This window comes from Schistocerca cancellata, chromosome 11, assembly GCF_023864275.1.
Source record: "Schistocerca cancellata isolate TAMUIC-IGC-003103 chromosome 11, iqSchCanc2.1, whole genome shotgun sequence".
Classification (NCBI taxonomy): Eukaryota; Metazoa; Arthropoda; class Insecta; order Orthoptera; family Acrididae; genus Schistocerca; species Schistocerca cancellata.
This window is the reverse complement of record NC_064636.1, coordinates 44454377-44467810: the sequence shown is the minus strand read 5'-3', so window position 1 is coordinate 44467810 and position 13434 is coordinate 44454377. Positions and strand designations below refer to the sequence as shown.

General features: G+C 39.7%; 1 protein-coding gene across 1 annotated transcript in view; it reads right to left on the bottom strand.

Moving 5' to 3' along the window:
- The window catches only part of LOC126108511 (coiled-coil domain-containing protein AGAP005037), a 249741-nt gene that overhangs the window by 92472 nt on the left and 143835 nt on the right, over nucleotides 1-13434 (bottom strand). Inside the window, exons 10-12 of the mRNA XM_049913778.1 lie at nucleotides 8787-8943; nucleotides 5338-5460; nucleotides 861-968 (exon numbers count right to left, since the gene is read on the bottom strand). Of these exons, the coding sequence (XP_049769735.1) occupies nucleotides 861-968; nucleotides 5338-5460; nucleotides 8787-8943 (388 nt within the window). The remainder of the gene's footprint in view (nucleotides 1-860; nucleotides 969-5337; nucleotides 5461-8786; nucleotides 8944-13434) is intronic.

The following is a 13434-nucleotide window of genomic DNA, read 5'->3' as shown; positions in this document are numbered from 1 at the left end:
AGCCGGACTGACAATAATGAAAGAAAGTCAGAGAAATAACCAACATAGTAAGCAGGCGGGGCCAGTCATTTGACAACCAGTGCTCTGAAAGCAATGGGGGCTGTTTCTCTCATGGGAATCCAACCCCAACTCCATTATAAGCAAAGCATTAAAAGGGGAAGCAGAACCTACTATTTAACACAGTGCTCCCTCTAAAATGGAAAATAGCGTGCGGCAGAAAAAGGAGTAGACCACATCTAAAAGCAATTAAAACAGTGTAAAAAAGGGATTTCAGGAACATCTGGCAAAGCAAGAAGGGTTGAGAGTCCACCCAAACCCAGTATGCGGTGGAACCCCAACCACTCCACACCCGCTTTGAAGATAGTTTAAAGCATTGTATATGGGAATAAAAACCACTTTCATGGAAAAAATGGAGAATATGTCCAACTGCCCGTGAGTCCACAATCAATGTTAAGAGGCAAAGAATCCAGAAAACCATGCTTAGCTTGGAGAGCCAGAAAGAGAGACCATTCCATCAGGATGCAAGCTACTGTCTGCAGGGCACTGCAGCCATAACGTAGGGCTGGTTCATTACGTAAGGTAACACTATGGGTTAATCTGGTATGACAAATGCAGAGGCAATACATGGCAGTGGATTCCTTCCGGGACGGATTATCTCTAAACGTAAGTTGTTCATTTTATACAAGTATATCTAGGTCACCCTTTAGTTTCCTAGGATAACATGAAATGATTTGCAAAATCTTGAGCGATATTTGTCTGCATGTTTGGTTTTGATTAAGTAATTAGTAAGCTGATTGTGAACTATGTATTCCAATGTTCTGTGAGTGTTGGATAACCATTGCTTCATGCAAGAGACTAACCTTGATTTGCTGAGAATAAGAGCCATATTCTCAACATCAGACATGTTGACCCGTGTCTTCCGGTTGATCACATTACCCCTCAGTTCTTCAACTGTGCTCTCCAGCTCCCTAAAATAAATGTAAACTTAAAACATTATTATTTCAACTAAACTGCAATACTAACATTCATTTAGTGGTGAACCTGACATACCCATAGCAGAATGATTTTTTGGGGAAAAAAAGCTTTTTTTCTTTGGTTCCACATCAGTAAAATTTTATCTAAAAATAGACATGCTAGGAAGTTTCAAAAGATGTAAGACTGAATTACTGTTATAATTAACAAAGACACGTTTTTGTCTTTGGAAATTTCTGATGTCAGTGTAACATTTTGTCTCTTTACCTGCCTGGTGTTCCCAATGATAGGTTGTTTTCTCTCCTTTCGTAGTTCTACACAATTACTACTGTTTTCCAAATTTCAATGATCTCGCATATTGACAGCAATGTGAGATAATTGCCATAATTTTTCTCTTCATGAATTTGCAAATTCAGTCATTTTTGTTGATATAAAAGGAAGAACACTTCCTAGAAAAACTAATGTTTTCATTAAGTGGATATGTCCTGTAGCTAGTCAGTCAATGCAGCTGCCACTTGTTTCTATGAAACATTTGAATTTCCTCAACACAATATTCACAAATCCACATTCAAGCCACTAATGTAAACTCGTTTGTGTTGTAGACATGTTTCTTGCAGTCTTCACAACATGTTTGCTACCGAGTTTTTTGTTAAGGACTCTGTTCGCACTGGCAACAAGTATTTCTCACAGTGTGTCAGAATCACCTTCTATCTTGTGATTGGGACAACATACTGGCACATACTGCTGTGCTATTAATTCTCAAAGGTTTGAACAAACAAAGAGAAGGACAGGAGGAGCCATACTACCAAAGAAGTGGCGGGGATAACCTGCTACTGAAGCCGAATATGGAAGATGGCATTGGTTTCAGTAACTTCATTATGATTTAATTCTACAACTTAGAAATTATGCTACCACCATTTGTTTCAAAGAAAGACATAAATATCTGCAAAGAAATTGCACTGAACCAAAGATTTATCATTACACTTTGCTTTCTGCTAAGAGAAAAGCCATTCAGGGGTGGATATTTATTTCACTTAAAAAAAAAAAAAAAAAAAAAAAAAACAATGTCTTAAATAGTACCTGAAGTTTGTAGAACACCAAATGCCTGAAGGATTATGAAAAGGAACAGGCAACTGGGGGAGGGGGGGGAGGACTGCAGAATTCATGGAATTTTTAGTTGAAACTACACTACCATGTTGTTTCGTAAATGGTGTCCACGCCACTCCTCCAATTCCTTCACCTAGTGTTGGTACAGTACTACTAGCAAACAGATTTTCTTCTCAACACAGTTTGTTGCTTCTGTTGAACATAGCAACAATTTTCTGCACCAACTACTGTTTTCTTTTTTTAATATTTCTTTCATCTTAAAGTGCCATAGGCAATCCTCTGATTCATACAAAGATGCCATTTTGACAATTTCTTGCTATTTCATTTTTGTACTGGATACTAAAGGATCTCAATGAAATTATTACTCAAAGTATGATGGGTGCAGCAAAATGCAGTAGCTGGCCAGAAACAGTCTTTCTCTTGATCTGTGCTGAGACTGCCACAGACAACTGTTTCTAGAAACATTGTGCAGGGTGTATACGCGGAGAAGGAAACAAAATTCCCGGATCTCCTGGTTAAAAATACACTTCTTCTGTGTTAAGTGACAGTATACTTTCCCTAGGAACCGTAAAACTTATCAATCCTTTGAATGGTTAAGGTTTTATACACTGGCATAGAACTTCCTGGGACATTAGGAAACAAACCTCAGGAAAAAAAATGTGTTTTGGAAAGATCTTTGATATGCAGCAACATGTATGCTGCGTATTTTCATATTACTTAAGTACATAGTCGAATTCCACCAAACACAGAACATTAGTTTCTTAAGTATTGAAATCAAGATTGAGATGGGCTTTTGAAAGCCAATCATAGCTCATGTCACCTGATCTTGCCAGCCAATGATAGCAGGTATTTGCCGCATTTACATGGGGCTCCGGCTCCCAAAACCAGATTTCATAAATCGATTTCCCAATATCGCTTTGGGCGGTCATGTAAAAACTTGAAAATCTGCTTCTGGTTGCTGGTTTTCCAATTCTGCAATCAATTTTCACTCCCTTGTAAACACAGCCGGTATTGAAACGTGCTTGGGCTGTCAGGTTTCGTCTTCTTTTTAAAAATTTTCGCCTAGTACTGATAGAGTGGCTTTTTTAAAGTGGTTTCCAAAATTCGGTTCTTGTCTTTCGGAAAATGTGTCACAAGTAAACGTAGTGATTCAGAGCACAGGACACGCAATGTAATCAGCCTATAGCAACATCACTGCTAAGTAGCACACACACACAAAATAGGAAAAGTTAATGGTTTTAATTAATGTACACAGTGTCGCTACAAGAAAAGCTAAGCTTTCACATATAATATTTGTCTTTTATGCATGTGTTACACTTTGATAAATCACACAAATGAGCCAGTAAAATTTTAAGCACCGAGATAAATGTCTGGTCTTCCGGGTTTGAAATTCTTCTAAGTGACTAGCCCTCAAAGTGTTAAGCTTTAAATGAGATTCAAACACTGTCATTTAAGAAATTCAAATTACGTTCACACACAACATAATTCACAATGTGCAAAATAAAATGTACTTTGAAAGTAATGCTTTTCAAACCACCAATTACAATATTTTCCCACGATTGTCAGAATACATCATTTCAGCAGTTGTCAGAGAGCCCTAAAAAACGGTGTTACTGTACATGCGCAGCTACGATGATGAAGGTAGCCCATATGTTCATACGAATAAAGCATTACGGGATCTTACATTACATCATAAACGAAACAGGACATCAGAGGATACTCCAACAGCATCAGAATTTCGTAAACTATACTAAAATGCATGACTCGGCTTAAAGGGTACATTCATATGTCCAGATTAACAAAGAAGTAGGCCTCAACCTGATATTACGCTTTTTGGGTGTTGTTTTCGGGATGTAAATTTTTTTGGAGTATCAGTATTGTTATTATCTAATGTTTAGTTCTTTATTATGGCATAATGCCATACATCCCAGAAGATAAAAACATGCACTTGAAATTCTGCAAACAGTTGACAATAGCAAATACTGTTTCAAAATTTTGACTCCCTCTGTAAAAAAGATTTTAATTAAAATCATTTTTTTACCAAAACAACAAAAATAACTTCATTGTTCTGCAAGTCAATTAATGCCTGGCTTCCAAAATCCTGGGAAAAAATGAAATGAGAAAACAAACTAATAACATATTTTAGCTTTCCGTAATTACGTGAATGTATTTTAATCCACTTTATAGCTCCTGGCCACAGAAATACGTTTTGTTTTCATTTGGCTTGAGAGCTGTAAATGAAGAGGAAACAACAAAATCACCAAACGTAAACACGGTTCACGTGGAGACTACTACTCACCCCACTACAACTCAGACTGCTCTGTGCATGTGCGAATCTGGCACCTTGGGTGCGCCAGAAAATTTTTTCCAGTTAGCATCTGGCTGTCTGCTGCTACTGCTGATACAGCTAAGAACCGCACTTCCAGCAGCCACAAGTGGAAGAAGGTACTGCTCATACAAGACAGTACTGCTCACATGCGCATACGCCCACTGGTATCTACTCAAACTAACCTAATGTAAACCGTTTGTGATGCCACGCTTGTCGAAAGCAGTTTGTTGTTACAAAGTATTGCATAGTCTTCATCCTAAAGCCTTTGATACAATTTGCTGTTGGCAGCCGCTTGTGTGTGCAACTGTGTTTTGTTGTCCTAAATGGTGCATTTACTTTGCAACTTAAATTTTATTTTGTTTTTTCCCTCGTTTATGTTTCATTGCTGCACTAATATTTTGCAGTAGTGGCTAACGTAAAATTCATTGTTATAGTATCAGTTCTTACCAGTCAAAACCACAAAAATTTAACTGAAAACTAAAACAATGAAAATTCCCAGGTTTATCCCGGATTTCCCAGTTGTCCTGGGGCGTATACACCCTGCTGTAAGAAACATGCCACAACTCAGTGTTTAGGTAGCTTAAGATAAACATTTTGTCCCTATGAATTGCTAAGGTGTTGGGAGACAACAGAGCACTTAATGAGTCAGAGATGATCACGAACTTGTTCAGTCCAAGAAAAGAAGCAGGAGCCCACTGAACTGGAGAGATTATGTGATACCCATGATTTGGAAACATATTAAATGCTAAAAGATGTTGCGTGGAATCTGCTGAAAATGATGTGTGGCAAACAGTTAATCAAAGTATTCTTCAGATACAGTGTTATTGCATGAGGTAGACCAAAAGCATTTTGATCTTATATCTAATTCCAACCATCAGACTACCAGTTTCAACTATGCTCAGGTATCCACAAGGAATGGCACAACTCACGTAAGGTCTTTCTCAAGACGCAGCATCTCCTGCTTGTAGAGGTCCTCCTCCCTACTAAGACGCAGCTTCTCAGCATCGCCACCTGCTGCCCAAACTTCTTCCCCACCTGACAACAGCATTGCTCTGCCAAAAAGGAGATAATTTTATTACTCTGGCACAGGAAAGAAGAGGATATGTTATGCATACAATAACAACACTTGCCACAGAAACCACTGCAACAAAGAAAGAGGAGAGCAATTTCAATATAAATCACACTTTTCAATTAACTGAAGCTTTCAACAGCACTTCATAAACACAAACCCAAACTGTCACTTTTCAATGTAACCTAGCCCTCGGACTATGCTACAAATCAGTGTCTCGTATCTTAAGATTCTGTATTCACATTTGTTGGTTTTGCCAACTTACAATCAAATTGTCAATTTTAAACTTAACTACATCTTGACTTATGCTGCAGATCAGTCTGTCGCCAGAACTTAGATCCCAAAACAGTATAGACACAAAAAAATATAGTCACTTTTATTTTCACACACATCACATCATCATTCTGACACAGGGCAAAGCCTCCATTCAGTATCAGTAGCTTCAGCTGAGCCACATTTTCATAAAAATACAAACAGAAGGATTCAGTCGCACTTTAATTTTGCTTTTTAATACAATAAACACTTTAATTTTGCTTTTTATACTAAACCAATCAGTCTAACCACAGTCCACAACAATGAATGTTCTCTGTGGCAATTAAAAGTTGTCCTGGAAGCAATTAATTTTAGGAGTGCAATGTGAATCAGCTCTTGGTCCATTGTTTTCTTGCATGCCAATATATCTTGTCAGTTCTATTAAATCATCTCTAGGCAGGTCAGTGACCTCCAGCTTCACTCAAGTACCTGACCAGAAGATATCAATACTGCCTTTGTTCACAATAGGAAACCACAAGTAATTTTAGTATCCCATCTAAAACAAATTACCCGATTGCGCAAAAAAACTGCCTCCCATTCTTCTCGACAGTATCACAACAGCACATTGGAAAATGGTGAAGAACTTGGGTGTATTCACTGGGCAGGTAACACCTTCACCACGTGCAGGAAGAATTCCCTTCCCTTCCCTACATTCCCTTCAAAAGTTTGGGAACATCTTTCCGCAGGATGTGAAAAATGAAGTTGTGCACTCACTCATTCTTCCATGGTTGTGATGTAAACCAACACAGTACACATAGTGTAAACTCTAAACAGTTGAAAGTAACTACAAATGTTTGTGTGAATTACACTGCAACATTATCATCTGATTAAAATTACTGGAGCAAGAGCTCAATGTCATTCTCAAACTGTTCGTTGTCGTCAGACTGCCACAGCAATTGGTCAGATCAATTTAAATTTCTTTCCCGACTTTTTTCCTTCATTTATTGGAATCCTGAATCATGGGTCATCCCCTGTTATTTCACATTTCATTGGTCGTGATAACCACACCAAAAAGAACACACACATAACAACGGTAATGGAATATGCATATTTCACACACAGCACAAAACGCAATTCGACATCACATATGCAATTATTATCATCATAGAGATAATCCTATGTTAAGTAAGCTATATTAGATAAGCTTCGTAAGATTGTAAGACATTGCATGAGGTTGAACTTTTTGAAGGTAGCAAATCATTATTGCGATTAGTTCTGGATAGTGACGAATATAGTGTCCTGGTGTAGTGGTCAAGATATTTGCCTCTCGTGCTGGTGATTGTGGTTTCAAATCTCATCAGACACTTCCAAATTTTTTATTTTTGTGTCTTATCAAAATGATTGATTACTATTTTTATTCAGTGAATTGGCTTAAATGTATTTTTTTATTTCTAATACTTTGCTGTGTCATTTTTATCATCATACTGACTTTTTTATTTGTCCTTATTTTTTCTTCCTGTAATTCTTTTTCACTTGGAATCCTTCTGTGTCATCTATAACCTGTAGCCAAGTGCCAAACAGGGCTGTTCATTGGTTATTAAAGTGGCAGCACATGTAGCCCATGTGAGGAGAGTTTCAGGTAATTAATGAAAGTGAGAACCTTTTATCACTGGATCTGAAATTTTTGTCTTGTGTTTGCTTGTGGAGGTTAGCTTTAACAGTGAGCATTATTAACAGTCTTGCTGCAGATTGCTGACCATCATTTTCTCTGATACATTGCACATCACTAGGTTTTGGTTAGGCTAGTGTGAATTTCAATTCAGGGCTTCAAAATGTGTCACCCGCCACAGTTCAGTCACTGGTCACTGAAGTTCAGCTGCTGACAGAGCATCTCACTATCCCATCATACCTCGCTTCCAGCACTGCTCCGCATTACACATTTTAAGCAATAGCAATTATGAAGTGATTGACCACATATGAGTGTCACTTATAACCGAGCAGTAGATGGTAGCTGATGTAGCAACACCGTACTGGCAAGTGATAGAAATCAACTAACAAGTAATTAGAATCAGACTATAGTCTAATCATTTCAGTGCTTCATACAGCCAGACCAGTTAATGATAGCAATACACTACCTGTATTTTACTAGCTCCCTCAGTGCACGTGCACCCCAGTATCTCACATGAGAGATTAAGTACCTATAACCTCATGGTTATCACAACATGACATCTCACATACCTACTGCCCATGTTTCAGTTGCATGTTCTGCCCATCTGTGCCCGTGGGTGCCCAGCTGTCACTTTGTGGACACTTAACCGGAAACAGACTGGTCTAATTTATAAATCAGTGCTAGGCATTCATTTGCATAAAGGAACTGAAGAACATTTTTTCAAAAGTCTATAATTGCCCAATTTTTCAAAATACAAAAAATATACTTCAATCCGCATTTGGATTTTCCCCAAATAGTAACCAAGTGGCCTCTCCTCTACCAGATTCTGTCAAAAAACTTGAGGCGTCTCAGCCAGAAATTGGTACATATTAAATTGATTTATTTTGTGACTCCTGTACCAGTCAAAATAAAAATAGAGTAATGATGACCACACCAACAATCTTCATGGAGGAAAGCAGAAAATTTAATAAGCTGGTAATTTATTTCAGTATAATGAACAAGGATATATCACTGCTCACAATATAGTGGAGATGCTGAGACACAGATAGGCAAAACAAAAAGATAGTCAAACAGTAAGCTTTTGGCCAGAAATCCTTCATTGCAATTAGACAACATATACACACAGGCTCACGCGAATGCAGCCCATACGCAACTCACCTCAGCAGCCAGAGACTGTGGTCATGTGTGTCTGAGTTGCATTTGTGTGTGTGTGTGTGTGTCGTCTAATTCCAATGAAGTGCTTTTTGGCCAGTCTGTTCCTGTTTTCCATTCCTCCTAAGAGAATGTACGGAAAATGGCTCATTCTTCTTAGCTGTCCATAAATAGGAGAAGAGAGAGGAAGAATCAATACAGACTGATTTCACCAATAAAAGCTGTTCAATCCACACCTTATCTTGATGAAAGTGTCCCGGATCGTCTCACGCACTGAATGGGCCTGTGCTTGGGACATGCGTCTCAGGTTGCGCACCTCCTGGCGGAGGTCCTTCGCTTTCTTCTGCAATCCACGTAACTGGTTGTACATCTCTGGCGTCAGCTGCAGGTCGGCTGTGGCAGTAAAATGCAAGTTATATATCACCTTGAAACATCAAGAAATAATGTTACAGCAGGCATTAATATGATCAGCAGAAAAGACAGTCTGCAGCAGACACTAATATTATCAGTAGAAGAGAAAATCCCAAACATTAAAGCCAACTTTAAAAATATTCAAACAGACTCTAGGAAAAATTTAGGCCGCTCATATCTTTACTTCATAGTCTGCTCTTGTGTATGAAGTTCCCAAGATAATTTGCAGGATCAATCTGATGTTTTTGGGGATATGTAATCCTCTTCTTTTTCTTCATGGAGTCAGCTTGTTATTCTGGAATTGGCAACTTTAATCATATAAGATAGCAGATGCCGTTCCTGTCATCACCCCCTGCCCTTCCCCTTCCTGCACAGAAATTTTGTACCCCCATCTGCCAATGTCTTAATGTTTTCAGAATGTTTGTGAGTCGTGTAACTGAAATGGAACATAGCAGCCTGGCATTCACCTAATCAGAGAAACGGCCTAAAAACCACATCTAGGATGGCCAGCATACTGGCCCTCATTGGTTCAGTGCAGTGAGTGCTCATTCCAGTTAACAAAAATATTGTCTATACTGAGGTCAAATTTGAATGTGACAGAGAAGTTCCTAGGAGGAAGTTACTGTCTGTTCTACAAGATTATGGAATAGGAGACAAACTTTTGCAAGCAATTAAAGGTCTTTACATGGATAGTCAGGCAGCAGTTAGAGTTGACGGTAAATTGAGTTCATGGTTCAGAGTAGTTTCAGGGGTAAGACAAGGCTGCAACCTGTCTCCACTGTTGTTCATATTATTTATGGATCATATGTTGAAAACAATAGACTGGCTGGGTGAGATTAAGGTATGTGAACACAAAATAAGCAGTCTTGCATATGCGGATGACTTAGTTGTGAGGGCAGATTCGATTGAAAGTTTGCAAAGTAATATTTCAGAGCTAGATCAGAAATGTAAGGACTATGGTATGAAGATTAGCATCTCCAAAACGAAAGTAATGTCAGTGGGAAAGAAATATAAACGGATTGAGTGCCAAATAGGAGGAACAAAGTTAGAACAGGTGGACGGTTTCAAGTACTTAGGATGCATATTCTCACAGGATGGCAACATAGTGAAAGAACTGGAAGCGAGGTGTAGCAAAGCTAATGCAGTGAGCGCTCAGCTACGATCTACTCTCATCTGCAAGAAGGAAGTCAGTACCAAGACTAAGTTAACTGTGCACCGTTCGATCTTTCGACCAACTTTGTTGTATGGGAGCGAAAGCTGGGTGGATTCAGGTTACCTTAACAACAAGGTTGAGGTTACGGATATGAAAGTAGCTAGGATGATTGCAGGTACTAGTAGATGGGAACAATGGCAGGAGGGTGTCCACAATGAGGAAATCAAAGAAAAACTGGGAATGAACTCTATAGATGTAGCAGTCAGGGCGAACAGGCTTAGATGGTGGGGTCATGTTACACGCATGGGAGAAGCAAGGTTACCCAAGAGACTCATGGATTCACCAGTAGAGGGTAGGAGGAGTCGGGGCAGACCGAGGAGAAGGTACCTGGATTTGGTTAAGAATGATTTTGAAGTAATAGGTTTAACATCAGAAGAGGCACCAATGTTAGCACTGAATAGGGGATCATGGAGGAACTGTATAAGGGGGGCTATGCTCCAGACTGAACGCTGAAAGGCATAATCAGTCTTAAATGATGATGAGAGAAGTTATCAGGTTGTATATAACAGGTCTAGGTGAAATCAAGTCGTTGTAAACCCCCCCCCCCCCCCCCCCCCAGCTACCCAATTCCATTGTGACAGTTTTAGGGTCATTCAAAGAAAGTCTATAGTCAGTAATCAGTCAGTTATCTGGTTCCCAGATACATGAATGGCCTGGAGACTTCTCAAGTAATATAACCCAGTATGTTTTCCTCGACAGTGAGTGTTCATCAGAGACACGGTATCATCATGACTGCCCAGTGAAATCGGACCACTATTACATTCAATATACATAAATGATATGGTGGACAGGGTGGGCAGTAATCTGCAGCTGTTTGTTAATGGCACAGAGGTGAAAGGGACGGTTTACTGTTAAGTGGCTGTAGAAGGAGGCAATACAGCTCAGACAAAATTTCTAGCTGGTGTGATGAATGGCAGCTAGCTCTGAATGTGGAAAAATGTAAGAGAATGCCAACAAGTAGAAAGAACAAACCTGTAATGTTCGGATACAGCATTATTAGTGTCCTGCTGGACACAGTCAAGTTGTTTCTGGCCGTAACATTGCGAAGCGACATGAATTGCAATGAGTGGTTCTTTATTACAAGAATTTTAGGAAAGAGTGGTTCACCTGTAAGCTGTTCGAGTGTTTGGGATCCGTCCCAAGCTGGACTGAAGGAAGACATCAAAGCATCTCAGAAGTGGGCTGCTACATTTGTTACTGGTAGGTTCGAACAACACGTGTTACAGTCATGCTTTGGGAACTCAAATGGAGGGAAGGCAACATTCTTTTCACAGAACACTATTGAAAATTTTAAAGAAACGGCATTTGGAGCTGACTGCAGAATGATTCTACTGCTGCCAACATACATTTTGTGTAAGGACCATGAAGATAAGATAAGAGAACTTAGGGCTCTGGCCTTCAGACAATTGTTATTCTCTGGTTCTCCTTGCAAGAGGAAGAGGAGAGGGAATGACTAGTAGTGGTACAGAGTAACCTACACCATGCACTGTATGGTGGCTTAAGGAGTATGTATGCAGATGTGGATGTTAATCCACCACGCGGATTCGATCCGGAGCTGACGCACATCCCCAAACCCTGGAGCAAGGTGTTAACGTGCAAGGCTATCCAGGTAGGTTTTACAAAAATGTAATTGCATACGAGGTGCTAAAGCAGTTTATTCTACAACATGATTCCACTGTCTAGAGTCCTTATCAAATAAGGATGACAACAAATGTTGAACGAACACAGACACATTGCTAGTCATAACAGGGCAATATAGGAAATAAGAAAGCATAACAAAGATGTGTAGCAAAATTAACCAGAAGAAAGGTAGGTGTTCTCTCTACATCCTGTAAGATAAATTCAGAGAGGTAGTAATCTGTGGCATTGCCTGAAGATCGAGGTACCATGACAAAGTTGGTATCTCACAACGGCACCTTAAGTGAAAAATATGAGAGATGTTGGTATAGACACACCCTCAAGAATTTCTTTACATTACTGTTGCTTGAGACTGACTTACGTCACAGCGGAGTGCTGCTCAGGCCCACTCTGCAGTCATCACCAAAGACAACAACAGCTTGTAAGGTAACAGGGGATGATAATATGGAGCTCTTTCGAGTAGTTCATAATTTGAATTTAAAGCACAGCAGCAGATATAATATGCTGGGCAAAATAGACTGGAAAGTACTTGTTTTGTGTTTTGATGGGCATTGTAGTTCCGTTGCATAGTGTTTTGGTTTTCTTTTAATTGCAATGAATTATAAAAGTGTGGTGATAAATGTGTAAAATTATATAATGTATTTAGATTTAAGTATTTAAATATTATAAAATATTGTAAATGAATTGTGGCCATGTTTAGGGAATATTTTGACTAATGTGGTGTCATGTGACCTGACTCAGGACTGTGGATATGAGCAGGAAAATCGGGTCTTTGTTCGTTGTCCGTTGTGGTGGCATGTTGGGAGCGGAAAAGTGCCGTGAGTGCAAGCATGGACGCCAGTGTATGCAAAGGAACAAAGTGAAAGTGTGTGGGTGTGAGACAAACAGTGTACGAATCGCACCGATTATTATTTGTGAACTTAAAAATGCATGGCCACAAAGTTAAAGTGTTTCTTTTGAATAAATAAGTTTCACTCTGAACGTGTATAATTCAATTCACAGCTGTTAAAAAGCTAGCCAATATCTGACTCAATAATAGGGGCGCAAATGCAACCGTTTACTACCAACCTCCTTTGCAGATGAGCCACGTGAAAAATAGGCAGTAAAGGAGCCCGAGTTCAGTTGCAATTGGGGGCTCGTCCGGGATAGGACTTTCTTCTCTATTCCATAGTATTTCGAAATCGGGTGTCAGTCCAATGGTTAGGCTTTTGAACAGTCAGTGTGGGGGCTCTGAGCTAAATCAGTGCATTAGCAGTAGCGGAGTGTTTGTGCTGGACGAGATACGCGTTGCCCCTTGGAGACGCCGATATAAGGCCACCATGATTGTGAGGCAGTCATTTACACAGTTTGATGAGTCGACCACGTGTTGCCGCGGGTAAAACCGCTGTTCTGGTGTGTCTACGTGTTTCCGTGGGTAAAACAGTCGTCCGTGCCGTGTCCATGTGTCGCCGCGGGAAAAAACCGTCGTCCGTGCCATGTCCATGTGTTGCTATGGGTAAAGCAGTCGAAGCTGTTGTATCCACGTGCTGCCGACGATCAACGCCGTCGTCCGTGCCACTGACAAACACGACTACATGCTGCCAGGGGCCCACGCAACGTGTTCTCAATCCTGATCAAGTTTG